Source organism: Chiloscyllium punctatum, chromosome 6 (genome assembly GCF_047496795.1).
Source record: "Chiloscyllium punctatum isolate Juve2018m chromosome 6, sChiPun1.3, whole genome shotgun sequence".
NCBI classification, from domain to species: domain Eukaryota; kingdom Metazoa; phylum Chordata; class Chondrichthyes; order Orectolobiformes; family Hemiscylliidae; genus Chiloscyllium; species Chiloscyllium punctatum.
The window spans coordinates 30,793,342-30,813,386 of NC_092744.1; the positions used below are offsets into that span (position 1 = coordinate 30,793,342).

Here is a 20,045-nt window from a genome sequence, read left to right on the forward strand (position 1 = left end):
GTCCAAGGGGAACTATCCCAACCTCTTCAATCTATTCTCACAACTGAAGTTTCCCATCCATGGAACAATTTGTATTTCTTTTGTACTTGCTGTAATGTGTTCACATTCACATTCACACTATAATGTTGCTCTAGAAACATAAACGGTACTCCAGCTGAGGTTGAATAAGTGTTTTGCACATGTTCAACAGAACTTCCTTGTCCTTGTACTCTATAGCACAAATAATAATGCTTTATGAACCATACTCTCCATCTATTCTGTGATGCAGCTTAATAGCCCACAAAGAACAAGTTCTTCAAGACAACCATTGTTAACATAAAATTGCTCAGTTGCTTCCCTTGTTCTGACCAATACCTGATACTTCCATCTCAGATTGCAGTATAAAGGGCTAATACAAGTGTGTGCTGATGGGTGTATGGGTAACTGGGAAACTTGATCTGTGCTCATAAGGTTCTGCTATAAGTAGAACAGAATATTGCAGGTGACTGATTTTTGGATGAGTTGCTGCCTTGGGATACGTATGTCCTTCTGTTTTCTTCTCTCTGCTTCTGACACCCGCTCACTTTCACAGAACACTGCACTACTTCCATTCGATTCTGCCAGGTGTGGCAGTCTTGGTGAGGTTCTTGGTGAAACTTTCCTTTGACCATCATGAGAACATAGCCCAGACCTGCACTAACTACAGTAGTAACTGTACTGTATGTGTGATTCAAATGACCTTTGCTTTAGAATTTGCTAAGTCATTGAAACTCTTTGAGTTTATCAATTTTTATATTTGTTTTGGCATGTTTATTTTTCCCATGGTCAAATGTGTGGTCTGAAATCACATGGCATTTAGACAGTAGCTGAACGATTGGAATCTACCTACTGTGGTGTAGTTATCAATGCTGCTCTGAATTTCTTAATGCTGAAAATAGCAGTTGGTCTGTCTCCTAAACACTGTACAACTCCATTATTGCAGTTCTCAACAGCATGAGGCTGTTTATTACTTTGCTGATCAGCACTCAACTCTTCCAGGTCTCCTTTGCAGCCTCTTACAGAGCCCTTTCCTGCAATGAGACACGGGTAGTGAAGGCAGCAGATCTAGCAGTGGAACACATCAATGCTGACCAGCCAGCAGGATACAAGTACACGCTAAACAAAATTGAAAATGCCCAGGAAGTCAGGGGGGTAAGTACAGGTAAAATATAGTGCTAAGATTAGTTTACTTGCTATGAGTCTGCATTTAGAAGATAAACAATTGAAAATAAACATCCTATTACATTTTATTAACCAAATACTGTGATTAGGTATTTGCAGCATAGTAACATTGAGACAGTCCCAGAGACTGATATTTTCAGCAGTTCTGACAAAAGGTTTGCTCTACAAATATTGGCAGACCTGCAGTATAGATCCAGTATTTTCAGTTTCAATGAGACTTTGACAGCTAAATTCTTTTATACGCAACCACTGTCATTTGAGTTTAAGATCATTGAACAGTGTGGTTTGAAATTAGCTTAAATTATTATTGATAAAGTGTGTACAATTTCTTCACGGTAGCAGTTTTCTTTAAGCTTAACCTTTTGTATTTGAAACAATGCTGTAATATGTTCCTAATTATGTTCTAATTAAAGCATCACTCTATTGTTGTTGGCAATGTTCATGGTGTAGCTGACCCCATTGGCTAACATGTATATTCTTACAATGCTACTGTTATATCAATATGCAGTAAAAATACAACTGGTGCAATCAGCAATTTAATGCATAAGATCATGAAATATTGGAGCAGGATTAGACATTTGACCCCTAATAAGTCTGATCTGCCATTCAATGAGATCTTGGCCTATCTTATTGTAGCCTTAGGTAAAAACAATGACTGCAGATGCTGGAAACCAGATTCTGGATTAGTGGTGGTGAAGAGCACAGCAGTTCAGGCAGCATCCAAGGAGCAGCGAAATCGACGTTTCGGGCAAAAGCCCTTTATCAGGAATAAAGGCAGTAAGCCTGAAGCGTGGAGAGATTATCTCTCCATGGTTCAGAAATTATTGTGGCCTTATCTTTACCTTCAAATCTGTCTCCCATAACCCTCGATTTCCTTGTTGAACAAAGATCTGCCTGACTCTGTTCTAACTATTTTCAATGACCCAGCCTCCCCTGTTCTCCGTTGAAGAGAATTTCAAAGACTACCAACCTTCTGAGAGAAGAAATTCCTTCTCACCTTCATCTTAAATGGAAAATCCCTACTTTTAAAACATTGCCATTTACTTCTAGATTCTTCCAAGGGTCAAGAGAAGAAAGAACCTCAAAGAATATATCCTGTCAAGCCTCTTTAGGATCTTTAAGTGTTTCAATAAGAACATCTCTTATTCTTTTAACTGCCAATGAGTACAGGTCCAACCTGCTCAAACGTTCCTCAAAAGACACGCTCTTCCAACCCAGCTATCAATCTAGTGAACCTTTTCTAAACTGCTTCAAACAAGTTTATCTTCCCCAAGTAAGGACACCAAAACCCCCATACCAAATATCCCAGATGGAATCTCAACAGTGCACTATACTGTTACACTGGACATCTCTACTTTTATATTCCATTCCCATTGTAATAAATGCCAACATTTAATTTGCCTTCCTAATTACTTGAGTATGTGCATGCCAACCTTTTGTGATTAATGCACAAGGACATCGAGTTCATCTGGTGTGCAGAGTTCTCTTGGTGTTTCTCTATTCAAACAGCCTCGTATTTTCTAGCTGTGCTCATATTTTCTCATTTACTTAACCTCCATTTGTGGGAGTTTTGTTCCAGTTTCAATGGGTTTTTGATTTGAATATGCACCACAGCTCTGCAAGTGTGACAGTTTTTGATCAATGCTAAATCGTACTTTTTTTTCTAACAGAAGCAAGGTGTGTCCTCTGCTTACTTGGAGTTTGAGGTATTGGAGACTAAGTGCCACTCACTGAACCCAAAACCTCTGGCAGAATGTGAATTACGATCAGGCCCTGAGGCTGTAAGTCTCCTTTTTGAATGTATAATTTGGCTGAGACATTTATTTTAAATATATTGTTAATATTCTTGGAAATGTGTATGAGGTAGAGCTACTCACTTACTGTGTCTATTCCAATAAAATGTCCCGGTCAGCACCCACTCTAAGGCCATTGCTTGTTCACTTGTTATCTGCACTGCTGTGCTATCTGAGGGGAAATTGTGGGGAGCACTGATCTTCCAGTAGGTGGTACAATGTTCTTTTAGCACTGAGGCATACTGAACATCAACTAAATGGAATTTTGTGGTTACACTAGCCTCTGTCTCAGTGAGGTATATTATGCACAGGCACAGAGTGGAAGAATATTTTTTGTATTACAGTGTGACATGAGGCAGACAATGTAGTCTGTTTCTGTGGTTAGATTTTTCTTGAACAGCATTAAACTTAGTTGGCCAGAAAACTTGCTCGCTCTTACTGCCTGCTATAGGCATATTGGAAAGATTTGCAGGTTGATAAACAACCCATTTGGCCACGCTATGAACACACATTTCACGTCTACAGTATATCCTTAAACCCTTTATCGCCAACGAATTACTTCTGAAGTATTGTTGTTGTAATTTAGGAAATCAACCAACCGATAGACACACAATAAACTCCAACAAACCAGATACTGACCAGATAATCTGATTTTTTTTCTATTGATTGAGGTGCAAAATTCAGTTGCAACACCAGAGATAACTCCCCAGCTTCTTGTTTAAAAATGTCTATTTGACCATAACAAAAGTAAAGTTGCCATTGTCTTACCAGACCAGAGAGCTGTTCTCTCATTAGAGAGAGAGAGACATAACTGGTAGCGGTCTAACCTGAGGGTCATCATGTCTCAGGCAAAGGGGGTGTTTAAGAAGGAGAATTCTTCATGGTAATCTTAGCTGGTGTGGGAACCAAACCCATGCTATTGGCATCCCTTTACATTGAAAACCAGCCACCCAGTTATCACACCACTGAAGGATTGCTTCACTAATGTCAATCACATTTCCCAGCACCTTGCTCAAATGGCCATTTAGCCAAATGTGCATCGTCATAGTGGAGGTTGGCAAACTTTTTGACTATAAAGCATCACATCTTAATCTGATAATTTTCTTAACTGCCACTGAAGGCAGTATGCTGAATAATGAGCACGAGTGTTGATTCCAATTGATTTTCCTATCTATAATCACAACAAATTGTATTTACATATCTCTGACAGGCTGAGATCACAAATTTGAATGCTTATGTCTTATTCCAAGCATAAAATTACTTATCGTAAAAGAAAACAGAAATGTTTAGTAGTTCATGAATCTACTCAGATGATGATCTCATGATTTTATTGTATCTTGTTTCAGTACTAAGAGCAAATGCTGAAAACGGTGATGTTCAGACATTGTGTAAAACATCTCTGGGGCAGATGGTACTTGAACTCAGATCTCCTAACCCAGAGTAATAACGCTACCAATAAACTGCAAAAGCTCCTCTGAGTACAGCTACAAGTCGAGATGGTCTTGACTCCTTCCCATATTGAGAACAAACTGTAGCTGGGGTAACAAGTAAACTGCAGATAGCTAACAATGGATATTTTTCTTAATTCAAATAGATTTCTGGTGACTGTAAAGTCCAATTACAAATCAGCCCAACGACACGACTCGTTCGGATTCACAAATACCGATGTTTAATATCACCAGGTAGGACAGGGAATTGAGGTAACGTGGTTTTTGCTGTGCATGAGGCAGAGTTGACTATTGTGTTCAAAACAAGGATATTACAGCTCAATTTGGTCAGGTTCATTAACCAGATATTTTACCAAACTGGTTGACCATTGGTGCTTTTCCCATTTCGTTATTTCTTTCAATCCTTTGTTCCCCTTTTGGTCTCTGTGTTTTAAATATGTATCCTTCCTGTCTCTGCTTTAATGAGCATTGTACTTGCTCTTGCATAACCTGTTTTATCCTGCAAGAGATTTTATTGTGGCCTTTTCCTTTTTGAACTCTTACTTTTTATGTCGGTTTCACTGGTAAGGCCAGAGTTTGTCTAACATATTTTTAAAAATCTAGGCTATTTTTCATGATTTATGTTTTCTCCATGTAGGATTTGAGCGCATATTCCCAAAGCATTAGCCTGAAGCTTCAGTCCAGGGATATTACCACAACACCACTGCATCGGCCTCATAATGACCTCATCTATCTTACTTACTTACTATCTTACTTTTACTCTATGAAAATTGCTGCTGGAACTATCTGTCAGATCTGGTCAAACTCACACATGGCAAACTATCTTGAGCTATCTCAGAATCTAACACTGAATTATGTTGAATTTACGGCAGAAAAGCAGATAATTCTACTCAACCACTGCATGCTGATGTAGATGCTTCACATCCATCATCCTTTATTTTACCTAATCCAATGTCAATCTCTACTGCTTTCTTCCCAATGAATATGTCTAAATTCCCTTTAAATGTATCTGTGCTGCTTGTGCCAGGTAATCCTTGGGCAGATTTTATAGGCCTGTCTTTTCAGAAGCAAAGTCAATGACTAGTTGGCAGGAAATGAAATAGCCTTTTCAGGAGCCATAAAGGAGCAGTAATATATTCTGTGGTGAGTTCCTGATGGACAAAGGACATCTTCCAAAGAGAGTACAGCTTTTCCTTTGTACTTAAAAAAAAACTGCCCATTTCTGTCTGCCTGTCCATTGGCCAGCCATGTTGTGGAATGGGCAGGATAATATTAGGGCCAATTAAGCTTTTATCTACCTCAATTAACTCAGCTGGCACCAACCACCCACATTATTAAGGGAGGTGGGGGAGCTTAAAGGTGGGTGGGAAGCTGGTTATCCAGCCCCGCCATGTTACCAATTTTCACATTCTAATCGCTAATGGAAATTCCAACAGTATTGTGGAGATTGCTACTGCCACAGTTCATGACAGTACCCACTGCAATCATTGTGGAACACCAGTGCCTCACAACATCATTATGGAAGATTGTTACTGCGTATTTGGAAGTGTCTTCTTCAATCTTCATATACAGCAATTATGCTGAAATTATATAACATTGTTATGTGGAGATTGACATTACTATAACAAACACATGGATGTGCAAAGCCATGATGGACAACTGTCTGTCATGTAGCATGGACACCTGACCAGGTTATTCCTACAAGGCTATATTTTCAATAATTCAAAACATTTGAAGAAAATGTAATGATTAGTTAAAAACAAAAATACAACTTAATTGAGTTTTCTCTACTTTTTCTATTTTTGTGAAGACTCAGATGACATGGTTTTGAGTAGATGCCCAAGCTGCCCACATCGCATACCACTCAACCATTCAGATGTCAATCCAACTGTCATGATGGCATTACAAAAATATAACAGAAACAACAGCACAACAAATTATTTTTCAGTCCAGCAAATAACAAGAGCTGCCTCTCAGGTAAAGTTACTTTTTCTCAGAAAAGCTTAAGGAAAAATCTGAACTGTTTTTCATTTAAAGATATTTCTACAGATTCGATCAAGAAATATTTTCAAAATAAAATCTGTTCATTTTGAGATTTACTGTCTAAATTTGACAATTTTGCATTGAACATTCAGTGACAGTGAAATTGTTCTGAGATGTGGACAACAACAATACATTAATTACCTTACAACTGATATTCTGTCTGGATGTTCCCAAAGTCTATGAGTACGGGTAGTTTTCAGAGAATGTGGTAATTGCGTTCCTGTGCAACACCCTGTTATAGAAAGCTGCATGCTATAAATAAGGGGGCCCATTGGAAAAACAAGGTTGGGGTAAACCGCCAGAAATATCAGTAAAAATCAAAGCAAAAGTAATAGTTAGCTCAACAGAAATGATAGCACAGTCTAAGTAAATCTTTAAATCATGCATTTTAATGAAATAATATGGTAAATTTAACACTGAAATCACTGACTACAGCACTGTACCTTTCATGAAGCTCTTCACCAGAAAGCACACGAGCTGACTGACCACGTGATGTCAATGCCGAAGTTCAGTCCTTCTCGAGATTCTCCCCTGGTTTGAAATAAACTTCCTTCGAAATGTAGACTACAATTTCCAGTTTCTAGCTCAGTTTCAAGGCTTGCAGAGCTGATTACTTTCCTGTTTTAGCTGAGCACGGGGTTTGTATTTTGCTGAGGCTGTGTATTGCTGTTCAGTTAGTGCCGGGGTTGGAATCACCGAACAGCAAATAGGAATTTGCTTTATTAAAAGATGGTTCGCAATTCACTGATCGCATTACGGCCAAATCGCATTTAATAAACACGTGTTATAGGAGAACCACCTGTGTTTCAAGTTTGAAAGATAATCCAACATCTTTTCAAAAGGTTTGATCCATGGAATTCGACAAGATTCAGCATGGGAGACTGATTAGCAAGATTAGATTTTATGCAATATGGGGAGAACTAGCCTTTTGGATACAAAACTGGTTTGAAGGTAGAAGACAGTGGGTGGTGATGCAGGATTGCTTTTCAGACTGGAGGCCTGTGACCATTGGTGTGCCACAAGGATTGGTGTGGGGTCTACTACTCTTCAGAATTTATAAATGATTTGAAAGTGAACATAGAAGGTATAGTTAGTATGTTTGTCAATGACAGCAAAATTGAAGGTGTAGTGAACAGTGAAGGAGGCTATCTCAGGATACAACATGACCTTGATCAGATGGGAAAATGGGCTGAGGAATGGCAGATGAACTTTAGATAAATATGAGGTGCTGCTTTTGGAAAGGCAAATCAGGGCAGGATTTATAAACTTAATGGTAAGGTCCTGGGGAGTGATGCTGAACAAAGAGACCTTGGAGTGCAGGTTCATAGTTCTTTGAAAGTAGTGTCCCAGGTAGACAGAGTATTGAAGAAAGCATTTAGTATGCTTTCCTTTATTGGTCAGTGCATTGAGGAAAGGAGTTGGGAGGTTATATTGCGGCTGTACAGGACATTGATTAGGCCACTTTTGGAATTCTGCATTCAATTCTGTTCTCCCTGTTATAGCAAGGATATTGTGAAACTTGAAATAGTTCAGAAAAGATTTACAAGGATATTGTCAGGATTGAAAGGTTTGAGCTATGGGAATAGGCTGAATGGGCTAGGCTGTTTTCCCTGGGGTGTCAGAGGCTAAGCCGTGACCTTATAGAATTTCACAGAATTGTGAGGGGCGTGAGTAGGGTGATTAGCCACGGTCTTTTCCCCAGGGTAGCGGAATCCAAAACTAGAGGGCATAGGTTTAAAATCAGAGAGGAAAGATTTAAAAGGGACCTAAGTGGCAATATTTTCATGCAGAGGGTGGTGTGTGTATGCAATGAGCTGCCAGAGGAAATGGTGGAGGCTGTTACAATTACAACATTTAAAAGGCATTTGGATGGGTATATGAAAAGGAGAGGTTTAGAGTGATATGGGCCAAGTGCTGGCAAATAGGATTAGATTAATTTAGGATATCTGGTTGACATGGATGAGTTGGATCGAAGAGTCTGTTTCCATGCTGTACATCTCTATGACTCAATAGAAATACTGTATGGGCAGCAGTGCTGTCTGAACATACTGCTGCACTGGAATCTAGTTAATCACTGCCTCTGCTTCAGTGCACACTGTGCAGGTGGTCAATTCACATCTTCCTCATCTGTCATAAGAAAACAGTTTCTCTAGTTGTACTTATGCGTCAACTGTTGTGATAGTATATCCAGTTATTCACTTTCATCCTGTATGATTAGGGTGATAATTGCTTCACACAGGTCCTAATTTGCAACATAACATAACATAGAGCATAGAACATTACAGCGCAGTACAGGCCCTTCAGCCCTCGATGTTGTGCCGACCTGTGGAACCAATCTGAAGCCCATCTAACCTACACTATACCAGTTTCATCTATGTGTTTATCCAATCACTATTTAAATGCCCTTAAATTTGGTGAGTCTACTTCTGTTGCAAGCAGGGTGTTTCATGCCCCTACTATCCTCTGAGTAATGAAACTATCTCTGACATCTGTCCTTTAACTATCACCCCTAAATTTAAAGCTATGTTCCCTCGTGCTAGCCATCACCATCCAAGGAAAAAAAGTATTTCACTATCCACCCTATCTAACCCTCTGATTATCTTATATGTTTCAATTAAGTCACGTCTCAACCTTCTCTCTAATGAAAACAGCTTTTCCTCATAAAACCTTCCCTCTATGCCAGATCGCTTCTGAAACATTTCCAAGCTTCCACATCCTTCCTATAATGCAATATAGGAAGAACTGTATGTAATATTCCAAGTGTGGCTGCATCAGAATTTTGTACAGCTGTAACATAAACCCATGGCTCAGAAACTCAATCCCTCTATCAATAAAAGCTAACACACCGTATATCTTCTTAACAACCCTATCGCCTGGGTGGCAACTTTCAGGGACCTATGTACATGTACACCAAGTTCTCTCTGCTCATCCACACTATCAAAAATCTTACCATTACCCCAGTACTCTTTATTCATGTTGCCTCTTCCAAAGTGAATTACCTTACACTTTTCTGCATTAAACTCCATTTGTCACCTCTCAGACCCACTTTGCAGCTTATCTACATCCCTCTGTAACCTGCAACATCCTTTGGCACTATCCACAACTCCACATGAGCTGCCTCTTGGTGAATGAGATAAAGGTTTGTATCTTGACTGGTTCTTTAGTACTTAATTCTGCCAATGACTTGATGGTGTTGCCAAATTGAAATTTGGTTTTCCATTATTTCACTTTGATTTTGTTACTTGTACCTATAATTTCTTCTGGTTTCAATAGATTTTTGCACTTGAAAGAGTCGTATGGCATGACATCAGTTTTCATACTGGAATTCTCTCCATGCCTTCTGTGGATGTGTTTTTCCAGTCACAGATTATTCTGTATATATCGGGGCTGGATTTGCTTGATTCCTATGATGATTTTCACGGCTAACTCAGCCATTTAACTGGGACTAATGTGGAGATAATATATAGTTTTGAATTGGCCAGTCATTTGTGAAGTAGCTGACTTCTTCCCTTGTGAATGAGGACCATTTTTGCTTATCACACTGCATAGAAGGCTATAATGGCAATGTGTGAATTGAATTTCTACAATCTCACTAGTAGCGATTGATGTCAGCTAGTCTATCTAACAGCTAAAATAGTAATCTGTAGTGACAAGATAATCAGTTCCTGCATGAATTAAGAAGTCTATTTCCAGCTTCATCCATGGTCCATCTGAGATGACATCTAGCTTACTTAGCTTAATCTTTATTTCAAGAATTGCACTGATGTGGTCCTTGATTTTGTTGCATACCTTTAGCCTGCAGAAAATATCTTTTGTTTTCCTCAGATTTGACTCAATTCCTCAGCAGTTTTCATTGATGTACTTTAGTAACTTTCCTCTCAATTCCTAAGGCATAATGACGCAATTTCCTTTGTACAATGTGCCATCTAAGGCCATCAATTCATTTCTTGTATGTGCAATAAGCTCTTGTGGCAAGAAGCTTTGATCTTGATGCTTTCAGGCTATTCTTTTGCTACTATTTCATGCAACACTTGGAGAGTTGCATCTAGAGTATCTCATCTTTCAAGGTAGTTCTCATGGTTTGAGCAAGGAGCTTGTCCGTTAAATTCAATGCTTCTGCAGTGTGGATGACTTCCAGAGCATGTCAAACTACTGCTTCACGTTGGGTCAAGAAGGTTTGACATTCTACTGTAACAACTTCCATTTTCTTCTTAAGTGGTGATGGTCTCAACAGCACTTCTTCCTTTCCCACGCCATGTCAAGATGTAACCGGAGTATCATTCTTTACAAGTGCATTAGAGCAGATGGTAGAGATTCAAGGAAACCATTTTGTAGTGGATTGTAGTCGGACTTGACAATCATTTTGTCTCTTCCATGTAGGCATTAATGAAAATGTTCACAAGTGAAGGCAATGGCCTGGCATTCTTCATTTGCGTTAATGTCCTGGATGCAAATGTAACAAGTTGTCCTTGTTGCATGAAGGTTGTTACAAGTATTCACTGAATTGTGTCACACTATAGGGTCACTTCAGTGTTTGTGTTGTATTATTTCAGCACATACATTGCCGTCATTAGTCATTTGATTTGAGCAGATGCTGATTTTTGTTCTGTCTGCCAAAACCACTGAACATCCTTGGCTGTGAGTTGGCATAATGATTCACACTCTGACAATAGATTGGGCAAGAATTTTGCCAAGAAGTTGACAAATCTAATAAATCATTGCTCTGCTTTCACATCTATTGATCACTGCATCACTGCTTAAGCTCTCACCTTTTTGAGATCCAAGCAAAAACCTAATCCTGCCTATACATGGTCTATGGACTATTGCATTTTAACCTGCATTTTGTTTTCTTGCGTAGCTTCACAGATATCTGGTAAGCTTGGTCAAGTATTCGCACTAGATTTTGACAGTGGTCATCTATGATTTTTTTCCATCATTTTTCTTCATCTGTAAATCAGCAGGTCATACACTATATTTCTACTCCAGAGAGATCACTAACTATCTCATGTCTGTATTGATATTCTTGTGGAGACATGGAATGTCAAATGGAATGTGCAACCACCTGTATCTCCCAACCAGCATCCAGACCGTGGTTAGAAAGCTGCAGCTTTAACCCAGCTTCACTTGCTAGGAACCATCCTTTGCCTCCAGGGTCGTGAAAACGTCTGCCTTTGTATATTGCAGCAAAACTACTTTGATGGTTAGCATGGGGTAGGGAGTTGTCACTTTCTTGAATACTCTCTTGTTTTCCAACTCTTCTACCTTGTCTTCTAGGTTGTTCTTGAGGACAACCAGACTGTAAACACTTGACTGTACTCTGTGTGGAGCTGTTTTACAATTAATGGCTTAACTCACTGAAACATGTTGCAAGTCTCTCTTGCTGGGGTTTTCTTCAAATCTTTACGTTTGCTCCAGCAGAAACAAATGGGTTTTGTTTGCCATTAATGATCTGGAACTCCCGATCTCGTGCTTACTATTCATTGGGCTCATTACCTTCTTAACATGACCATGGTGCATCTACATAGTCTCAAACTTACTTTCGAAGGCTTCATTTCGGTTAAGATATTTCACACTGTGAACTGAACTTTATTAAAGTCATAATCCTGTTAGACTTGTCAGTGTCTTTCTGAAGCTTAATGTTGACCTGATGTTCTCCTTTTGTAATCACATTAATAGTCACAAAATATTTATTATCTATTGACCTAACTGAATCAACCTGCTGGATGGTTTAGAGTGATTAATTGGTCTCTTTAGCTGAGATCTCTCCAGTTGCCATCTGTATTTACTTGGTGCACTTCCTTCTAGCCATATGCAAAATAACTTGGCTTCATGAAAACACTGTAGAAGTCACACGATGACAGCAAGCTGGGAGGTACATTGGTGCAGGATACATTTCTACTCTAAATCATCAAGGCAGACATTCATCAAATGCCTACCAAGAATAGTTTAATGGCTAAAGGCCATCTGACATTAAGACTCCATCGTTCCAACAGATCCAACTTGTTGAAGATACAATTCAACTTTGGTAAAGTTGAATCTCTGGGCAAAAATATATTGACACATCACTGTCCCTATGGTGTAACTCATCCATTGCAAGAGGCAGTGGCAGGCATTATTTCTCTATGCTGATGGTGGCACATTGGTATGCAGGTTACAACGTACAACCCATAGAATAGGAGGAATGGGTATACACTATTAAATATTGCACTGAGATTATATTGGAGACATTCTTTTTCAATAGCAAATGCTAATCATTCACAGTAATGACTACTAACAGAAGCTTTTGCATGATTTTCTTTCAGGTTTTGTCAGGGAAGAAAGTATTTGTTGAGTTTACAATCCAAGAAACTGCATGTGCTAAAGCTACCAAGCCTCGAGATTGTCCAAGGAGTAGAGAAGAATCTGCTACTGGTGTAAGTATTGTTGCCAAACATTCAATTTGCCCAATAAATATTAATATTATAATTCATTCGGCCAGCTCAACTTACTGCATAGGATTGTGAAGGTGCGTAGCTGGATAAATCCAATGAACACTTTGAAATCAGATAATACTAATATTCCATATTACCTTCTTCCTTTGCAGAACAAGGGCTTCTGCACGGCCTCTGTGTATAAACCTATTTCTGGGAAGGAGAAAGTGGAAGTGAATTGTGAGCTCTATAGACCAAAGGTAATCAATCACTGGACAATTTGATTAAAATTCATAATATGAATCTCAATATAGTTGACAAAGGTTTTGGGATTAATTTCCCATGGGTCTAGTCCCAAAGTTAAAGGACCTCCCCTATTCCCATAGAACATAGAACAATACAGCACAGAACAGGCCCTTCGGCCCTTGATGTTGCGCTAACCTGTGAACTATTCTCAGCTCGTCCCCTACACTATCTCATCATCATCGATGTGCTTATCCAACCAAGGAGAATACCTCCTGGTGGACCTCATCCCGCCCTCATTCACAAGGTGTGGTTCACTTAGGCCTCTTTCTGGTTCCTTCAATGGTAGAGTCTCTTGGGGGGCAGGATTACTCCTCCCAAGGGGGCTTGAATCCCAGAGAAGGTCAATGCTGGCCAATTAGCTTCCTGACAAGTACTTATAATTTCATTGGACAATCTCCAGTAGAAGTGACACAGAACTCTTTCTGATTCTACAACTGTCAGGTGGAAACTTCATTGCCAATTTTAAATTCTGCCCAGTAGGTGACTGATGGTAAAAGACTTCTTATTATTCTACCAGATTGCTAATTAGATTACAAATATACTCGAATATACAAGACATCCAGTCCCTGTACACCTCCATCCCCCATCACAAAGGACTCAAAGCCACCTGCTTCTTCCTTTTCTGCCATACCAACCAGTACCCTTCCACTGACACCCTCCTTCGACTGGCTGAACTGGTCCTCACTCTGAACAACTTCTTTTTCCAATCCTCCCACTTCCTCCAAACCAAAGGAGTAGCCATGGGCACCTGCATGGGCCCCAGCTATGCCTGCCTCTTTGTAGGATATGTGGAACAGTCCATCTTCCGCAGCTACACTGGCGCCACCCTCCACCCTTTTCCTCCGCTACATCGATGACTGTATCGGTGCTGCCTCGTGCTCCCACAAGGAGGTTGCACACTTCATCGACTTTACTAACACCTTCCACCCCGACCTCAAATTTACCTGGACCGTCTCAGACTCCTCCCTCCCCATCCTAGACCTCTCTATTTCTATCTCAGGCGACCGAATCATCATGGACATTCACCATAAACCGACTGACTCCCACAGCTACCTAGATTACACCTTCTCCCACCCTGCCCCCTGTAAAAACGCCATCCCATATTCCCAATTCCTTTGTCTCCGCCGCATCTGCTCCCAGGAGGACCAGTTCCAATACCAGACAACCCAGATGGCCTCCTTCTTCAAAGACTGCAATTTCCCCCCAGACGTGGTCGACGATGCTCTCCAACGCATCTTCTCCACTTCCCGCTCCTCCGCCTTTGAGTCACACCCCTCCAATCGCCACCAGGACAGAACCCCACTGGTCCTCACCTACCACCCCACCAACCTCCATATACATCGTATCATCCTTCGTCATTTCCGCCACCTCCAAACGGACCCCACCACCAAGGATATATTTCCTTCCCCTCCCCTATCAGCGTTCTGAAAAGACCACTCCCTCCGCGACTCCCTTGTCAGGTCCACACCCCCCACCAACCCAACCTCCACTCCTGGCACCTTCCCCTGCAACTGCAAGAAATGCAAAACTTGCGCCTACACCTCTCCCCTTACTTCCCTCCAAGGCCCCAAGGGATCCTTCCATGTCCGCCACAAATTCACCTGCACCTCCACACACATCATTTACTGCATCCACTGCACCCGATGTAGCCTCCTCTATATTGGGGAGACAGGCCGCCTACTTGCGGAATGTTTCAGAGAACACCTCTGGGACACCCGGACCAACCAACCCAACCACCCCGTGGCTCAACACTTCAACTCCCCCTCCCACTCCACCAAGGACATGCAGGTCCTTGGACTCCTTCATTCCCAGACCATAGCAACATGACGGTTGGAGGAAGAGCGCCTCATCGTCCGCCTAGGAACCCTCTAACCACTAGGGATGAACTCAGATTTCTCCAGCTTTCTCATTTCCTCTCCCCCCACCTTGTCTCAGTCCAACCCTCGAACTCAGCACCACCTTCCTAACCTGCAATCTTCTTCCTGACCTCTCTGCCCCCACCCCCACTCTGGCCTATCACCCTCACCTTATCACCCTCACCTTAACCTCCTTCCACCTATCGCATTTCCAACACCCCTCCCCAAAGTCCCTCCTCCCTACCTTTTATCTTAGCCTGCTTGGCACATTTTCCTCATTCCTGAAGAAGGGCTTATGCCCGAAACATCGATTCTCCTGCTCCTTGGATGCTGCCTGACCTGCTGTGCTTTTCCAGCAACACATTTTCAGCTCTGATCGCTAGCATCTGCAGTCCTCACTTTCTCCTACAAATATAGTCAACCTACTATGTAAGTGATTGGCTTTAAAATGTTGTGTGGGACTTGTTGGAAGGCATTGATGGAGCTGACATGGTCTTTATGTTACTGAAGGTAGCGGTCAGTTCAGCTAAAGTAGTGGGAGCAGGCCCTATCAAACAAAGAAACAGTAAAAGAAGAGGACAACGAAATAAGAGACAATCCAGTCCTGAGCAGCAACATCGCATTAAACAGCTGAAACCACGAAGTGGAACTCCCAGGAGAATTGAATCCTCTGAGGAAGTGCAAGGTGCACTTGGTTTCGTTATTGGCTCAGGACGTGGAATTACCTTTCCAACGCTGCCTGCACCTCAAAGTACTTGCCCTGGTAGGGCCAGGCACTTTAGAGGAACTGTTCATTCTATTTAAGCAGGCTGTGAAATATATCCATCCAACAAGGAGATTCCCTGAAGGCAGAAAATCCATTTTTTTTTAAAATTAGAGAGTAAGTTATATTGAGAATGAAGAAAGCACATCTGTAAAAGCTGTGTATAACTGATTCAGATAAGCAAAACAATAAAGCACTTTGCAATAAATTGTTTGCTTCCATAATTTGATATATAATGCATTCACAGGCTCAAATACAATATTAAGCAGTCTATCTGGTCTTGTTCAAACTCTTTCAAATAGAACATTTATTCTGTCTGTTAATAAGGATTCGCTTTCTTACTCTCTTCATTTAATTATATTATACAACACAAAGTTGCTTGCTGACAACTTGGGGAGGATTTTAGCATTTGGGTCTGGACCCTGACATTGGTATTAAATAGGACCGTTTTGGAACGGTCACCTGGCAGTGATGGAGGATCTAATCCCACCTCCAGTTGTCCAACATGTTAAAAGGAGGCCCTTACTCCATCCTTTAGCACACTGCATAGTGTGACTGCCTCTGATCCAGAAGCTCTGTGTTCAAGTACTATTCTAGGACTCAGTGGCTGTGGAAGGTGTGATTGTACCATAACCAAACAGGCTGGGGATTAACTTGTAATCCTTCCAATACATGTCAATAGCAGGTGGTAAGAGTGGGATTTGTGGTCAGCCATTTGATGGAAAGAAATTGGAGTGCTGGCACTTTTCATTGTTTACGCAAAAGTACCTGTTGTCACAGCAATTTGGAGCTCCCTTGTGGGGGATTCAATTAGCTGGAGGATTGGTGCGGAGCTGCCACTATACCCTACCCTTGGTGGGGATCGTGGCACTGTAGGTTAGACCTGCTTTTGAACAGCGTACTGAAGAAGCAGTAGCAATTGGTTTATCATTGTGGATGATGTGTGATGCCAATCTCTACCAGCTTGTGGTCAGGGCAGTTCACTGACCATTCTTTTTCCTTGACTAGGCCCAGGGGTTTTCAGTGATAATGAGAAATTACTGATGAGAAGAAATTCTTGACTTAAACAGGAGGCAGTTTGTTGCATGACAGCACTCAGGGACAAGTTATATTTGTAAGATATACATTGTTTTTCTGTCTATGAGGAGACCTAGGCTCTAGGCCTTCACTCTATACAATCCTGCAGTTATAGCTGGAGCCATGTAAGCAGGGAGGGTACCAAAGTTAGCTGAGAAGGCTGGCTGTTTGATCTGCTGCCAGAAGGCTGAGTCCAGGCAGCAGACTTTGAACATTATGCCTTGAGGGGACCCCTAGGCCAACCTGATAATTCAGCCTTTGACAATTGGCTGTAAGTAGAAATTTAATCCATTAACTGGACACTTACTTCATGTAGTTGGTTATTATAGTATCCATCATTCCATTCTGGGGAAATGGCTTGAGGGTGGAATAATGCTGACCTATTTTTTCCTCATCAACCTGTTTAGAGATGTTATTACACACCTCTGCAGCAGGTGGGACTTGAACCTGGGCCTCCTGATCCAGGGGGTTTACACTACCACTGTGCTACATGAGGGCCTCTGAAATCATGCTGAAAAACTGACAAACTAACTGCCTGCATGCCGATCTCATTGAGGGGACTTCAAATCCAGGCCCTTAAGAATCTATGTCTCCTTATTTCAGATCTTCAACAAATTGAAACAATCTGTATACATCAACTCTTTCCAAGTCCATTGCAGTTTACAGCTTTGCATCAAAGCACACTATAATATTTTCCATTTTAATGAGAGCAATCACACTTCTGTGTCTTTCTTTGTATTTTCTCATGTATCCAGGGAATCTATGCTGTATTTTTTCCCATTGTCTCAATGTTCTGCCTATATATTGGAATCTGCAAAGGATATACATAAGTTAAGTGAATAGGAAAAGAACATGGCAGATGGAGCTTAATGTAGGAAAGGGTGAGATCGTACACTTCGATAGAAATAAACAAAAGTGTCACAACTCATTGGGTAATGTACTGGAAATCAAGCCCCACTGCTCCCAGCGCCATCACAGAAGTTAAAGTTTCAAGAAAAGAAATATCAAAAATCCCCAAACTACCTGATTTTTAGATCTAACTTTCTGTACTTCATATGAATCACTACTAATTACAGGAAAATAGATTCTAGTTACAGGTAAAACAATTAAATAAACTAACTGTACAAGTTAAAAGTTTAAAAATTATAAGGAGTATAATTTATAAACTACACATACACACACACACACACACTCCTGACCCACACCCCCTCTCCCCACCCCCCCCCTCCCCCCAATAGCTTTTATTCACATGTATTGAGTTGGTTCTTGATGATCTAAAGGTCTCTTGATCCTTCTTTTACAAAATGATTCCACTGGTTTGCAAGGGGCATAGAGTGGTTGGTTTACTAATGAATGGTCTCTGACTTATCTGATTCCAAGTCACAACTTGCAGAATCTGCTGAAGAAAAGGTAAGCATTTTCAAGTTTGAAGTGGATTACTGCGGAGGACTGAGAGAGACATTGTTTTGGATTTATCGATTTGATTTATTTATTGTCATGTGTATTTTGTCACAAGATAGCGTGAAAAGTGTTATCTGGTGTCACCATTCTCCGGCGTCGTCTTAAAACACAGAAAAGTAAACCAAAACATAGAATATTAAAGCAGAAAATTAAAGAGATAAAATCGTGTTCAACTTTACAGTCCTTCTTGAGAAGTTCTCCACTATAGGCCATGGGCCTGATGGTCAGGTACGAGACCCCTTTGCTGCAAAAGCACTAAATGCTGCAGACTTGCTGGTTTCTTTACTGGTCTGATTAGCTTCTCTCTGTCTTATTACGTGGTTGTTACCAGACAGAGAACCTATGATGTCGATAACTGGCCACCAGACCACTGCAATTAGCTTCACTTGTAAACAACTACAACTTTTGTCTTGATATGATATTATAATGATCCGCATTAACATGCTTTTCCACAAAATCTTGTATTTCATCCACTGGAGATGCTTCTCTTTCAAAATTCCTCCAAACTCGTCCAAAGTTCTCTCTTATTAAATAAAAGTGAAAGAGCACTCTGAAAAATTTCAGCTGATCAGAGGCAACAAGCATGGATTTGAAAAGATACATCTTGCCAGATAAATCCTATAGATGTTTTTGAAGATGTGATTAAAGTAGTGGTCAGAGGAAAGTCTACAGATGTTATTTGTATGGACTAAAAGAAAGTTTTTGATAAGGATCTTCATAAAGGACTTCCCTAAGATGGGTGAGTGAGCTCAGGATGATAGAGGAACAGGACTTGCTGTGAGTGAATTAAATTTTAAGGAGGGTAGATGTGCAAGACCAGCCAAAAGACCGTTGGACTGGTTAACTCTCGAAGTAAAAGATTATTTTTAAAAATACGAAATAAATTCAAATGGAATTCTTTGAACTTGCAGCCCATGAAGAAGGTTTGGAATGACTAATTTCTATCAGAAGGTTTAAAGGAAGAAATCTGAGAAACTGGAAATATAAGAGAAAGCAGCCAGACAACTTCAAATTCTGTCTAACCAGAACTCCACCAACAAGGCCATCCACTGTCACTATGATCAGAAAATCTGGAAGACCATGGTTGTCTTTTTTACTTGAACACCTACAGTGTGGAAACAGGCCATTTGGCCCATCGAGTTCACACCAACCCTCCAAAGAGCATCCCACCAGATTCAGCCTGTAACCCTGCATTTCCCATGGCTAACCCACCCAACCTACACATCCCTGGATACTATCGGCAATTTAGCATGGCCAATCCACTTAATCTGCACATCTTTGGACTGTGGGAGGAAACCAGAGCATCGGCAGAAACCACTCAGACATGGGGAGAATGTGCAAACTCAGCACAGACAATCACTCAAGGCTCGGATGGAACCTGGGTCATTGACACTGTGAGGCAGCAGAGCTAACCACTGAGCCACTGTGCTGCCCTTGGCGTGAACTTAGCTTACAAAAATGATACCACATGTATCAAACATTAACAGAAATCTGTGCTTCATTCAGGGGCACAGATGTTTCCAAATATTGACAACGTTATCCATGTTGCTCCATCTTACAAAATATCAGGTCAAAGCAAAGTGCAATTATCAGCATCTAAAACTAATATTGATGATGATGGAAATTTGAAGTTTGGATTGGAAAAATCAGCCCTGTTTAAAACTAGCATTTCAACAAATTTCAAGGAA

At 40.7% G+C, this 20,045-nt stretch overlaps 1 protein-coding gene across 1 annotated transcript; it reads left to right on the plus strand.

The window, feature by feature from the left end:
• Positions 1-838: 838 nt before the first annotated feature.
• Positions 839-16,027, plus strand: LOC140478832 (fetuin-B-like). The gene is made up of 7 exons (XM_072572284.1): positions 839-1,170; positions 2,871-2,981; positions 4,588-4,675; positions 6,252-6,418; positions 12,787-12,897; positions 13,068-13,154; positions 15,567-16,027. Exons 1-7 carry the CDS (start codon positions 973-975, stop codon positions 15,858-15,860), a joined length of 1,056 nt encoding a protein of 351 aa, XP_072428385.1. The 5' UTR covers positions 839-972; the 3' UTR covers positions 15,861-16,027.
• Positions 16,028-20,045: the final 4,018 nt, after the last annotated feature.

What these genes read in the sequence shown, in the direction of transcription:
- LOC140478832 (XM_072572284.1), top strand. Translation starts at nt 973, where the DNA reads ATGAGGCTGTTTATTACTTTGCTGATCAGCACTCAACTCTTCCAGGTC. An exon ending in ATGCCCAGGAAGTCAGGGGG is followed by an intron (nt 1,171 to 2,870) that starts GTAAGTACAGGT and finishes TTTTTCTAACAG; the next exon opens with AAGCAAGGTGTGTCCTCTGC. An exon ending in CCGATGTTTAATATCACCAG is followed by an intron (nt 4,676 to 6,251) that starts GTAGGACAGGGA and finishes ATTTTTGTGAAG; the next exon opens with ACTCAGATGACATGGTTTTG.